Source organism: Solanum tuberosum, unplaced genomic scaffold (assembly GCF_000226075.1).
Source record: "Solanum tuberosum cultivar DM 1-3 516 R44 unplaced genomic scaffold, SolTub_3.0 scf00117, whole genome shotgun sequence".
Lineage (NCBI taxonomy): Eukaryota > Viridiplantae > Streptophyta > Magnoliopsida > Solanales > Solanaceae > Solanum > Solanum tuberosum.
In genome coordinates, this window is record NW_006239041.1 from 1,072,250 (window position 1) to 1,074,874 (window position 2,625).

Below are 2,625 nucleotides of genomic sequence, written 5' to 3' on the forward strand. Positions count from 1 at the left end.
ATGAGGATGCCTTCCCAAAAAGAGCTTCCAAGTGGATTGCCTCCTCTCCAGGGAATTGAGCATCAGATTGACTTCGTTGCGGGATCACAATTACCAAACAAGCCGGCTTATCAAAGCAATCCGAAGGACACCAAGGAGCTACAAAGGCAAGTTGAAGAACTCATCAACAAAGGCTATGTTAGACAGAGCTTGAGTCCATGTGTTGTGCCGGTTTTATTTGTTCCAACGAAAGATAGAACATGGCGCATGTGTGTTGATTGTCGGGCCATCAACAAAATAACGGTAAAGTATCGTCATCCTAACCCTAGGTTAGATGATATGCTTGATGAGTTGAATAGTTCTTATGTGTTTTCAAAGATTGATCTTAGGAGTGGTTATCATCAAATCTGGATGAATCCCGGTGATGAATGAAAAACCGCATTCAAGACCATGTTTGGTCTATATGAATGGTTGGTGATACCATTTGGTCTCACTAATGCTCCTAGTACCTTTATGCGTCACATGAATCATGTGATGAAACACTTTATACGGAAATTTGTGGTTGTTTATTTTGATGATATCTTGATTTATAGCAAGACCATGCATGATCATGTTGAGCATTTGAGATGTGTGTTTGATGTTCTTAGGAAGGAACAACTTTATGCTAATCTTGATAAGTGCTCATTTTATGTTGATGAAGTTGCCTTTTTAGGTTTTGTTGTGAGTTCAAGAGGGGTTGAAGTTGATGAGTCTAAAATTGATGCTATTAAGAACTGGCCAATTCCCAAATCCATAAGTGATATTCGAAGCTTTCATGGGTTGGCTAGTTTGTATAGGAGATTTTTCAAAGGTTTTAGTACCATTGCAGCCCCCTTGATCGAGGTAATCCAAAAGGATAAACCTTTTAAGTGGTTAGAGGAACTAGCCAAGGCTTTCTAGGCTTTAAAATCCATGCTTAGTTCCTCTCCTTTGTTGCAATTTCCTGATTTTGATAAAATGTTTGAAGTGGAGTGTGATGCTAGTAAAGTAGGCATTGGAGCCGTCTTAATGCAAGACCAAAATTCCATTGCTTACTTTAGTGAAAAGCTAAAAGGTGCTACTTTGAATTATTCCATTGATGATCTTGAATTGTATGCCTTGATTAGGGCTTTGGGTAATCGGTAAAACTACTTGTGGCCCAAAGAATTTGTCATTAGGACTGACCATGAGTCCCTAAAGCATATTCGGGCTCAAGGAAAGTTTAACAAGAGGCACGCAAAATGGATTGAATTCCTTAAAACTTTCCCTTATGTAATCCTATACAAAAAGGGAAAGGAAAATGTGGAGGCCGATGCATTGTCTAGAAAATATGTGTTGATAAATACTTTGTCTTCTAAATTTATTGGGTTTGAATGCTTGAAGACATTGTATCCCAAGGATCCCATGTTCGCTCTAACCTTCAAAGATTGTGAGGAATGGGAGAGGGAAAGGTGGATGAGGGATAGATCTTCTAATCTATATTCCAAGTTTCATGGTTTCTTGTTCAAAGGAAAGAGACTTTGTGTGCCCATGAGCTCTTGGAGAGAATTATTTATGAGTGAGGCACATGATGGGGGTTTAATGGGTCATTTTGGTATTAACAAAACTATGGGAATTCTTGAGGAACAATTCTATTGGCCCAAAATGCATAAAGATATTGTTCGAATTTATGGTCAATGTATTGAATGTCGACGTGCTAAGTCTCGCCTCCTCCCCCATGGGTTATATACCCCACTCCCCACTCCTCAAAGACCTTGTCTTGATATTTCTATGGACTTCGTTTTGTGTTTGACAAGGACCAAAAGAGGTAGAGATAGCATCTTTGTTGTTGTTGATCGATTTTCAAAGATGGCTCATTTCATTCCATGCCATAAACGTGATGATGCTTCCAATGTAGCATCTTTGTTTTTTGAACATGTTAAACTGCATGGAATTCCTCAAACCATTGTAAGTGATAGAGATCCAAAATTCCTTAGTCACTTTTGGAAGGAATTGTGGGGTAGACTTGGTACTAAGTTGTTATTCTCAACTTCTTGTAACCCACAAACTGATGGCCAAATGGAAGTTGTTAATAGGACCTTCGGTTCTATGCTTCATGTCGTAGTGCATGGAAAGTTGGTGTAACACCCCATATTCTACGTGTACTAGTTCTATTTATATGACGCTTATAAATTTCCTACGGTATAGTTATGGACTCCGTTTCCTATGGGACTAGAGACAATAGAATAGGTTTAAAGTTGTAATACCCCGTGCCTTCCAACACATATACGACTAAGTGAACTCAAAAACAATTTGAACTCGGGAAAGGTGGTATTCGCTGTAAAAGTCATAGTGGTCAAGTGTGTATTAGTTCTACGGTCTTGTAAAAAAACTAAGATTGGGAAAATGGTGTAAAATAAGTGAGGTGCTTGCTTGGGTAAACTATGCTAGTAGGTGACAATTAGGTGATGCACCTACTTAAAATTAGTGGACTGCATTTTAAGTGAAAAGGGCAAGTAGGTGATGCGCCTACTTAGAATTAGTGGACTGAATTTTAAGTTAAAAGGGGCAAGTAGGTGATTCACCTACTTAGAATAAGTGGAAAGAGCAAGTAGGTGACACACCTACTTAGAATAGGTGGACTGCATT

The 2,625-nt window shown here is 38.8% G+C and overlaps 1 protein-coding gene across 1 annotated transcript; it reads left to right on the top strand.

The window, feature by feature from the left end:
* On the top strand, positions 1-918 carry LOC107061110 (uncharacterized mitochondrial protein AtMg00860-like). Its single transcript, XM_015309893.1, has 2 exons — positions 1-248; positions 573-918. The coding sequence occupies exons 1-2, from the start codon at positions 1-3 to the stop codon at positions 916-918; spliced, it is 594 nt and encodes a 197-aa protein (XP_015165379.1).
* Positions 919-2,625: the final 1,707 nt, after the last annotated feature.

Coding starts and splice junctions, on each gene's coding strand:
- LOC107061110 (XM_015309893.1), top strand. CDS start 1: ATGAGGATGCCTTCCCAAAAAGAGCTTCCAAGTGGATTGCCTCCTCTC. Junction 249..572: donor AAAGATAGAACATGGCGCAT/GTGTGTTGATTG, acceptor CTTGATTTATAG/CAAGACCATGCATGATCATG.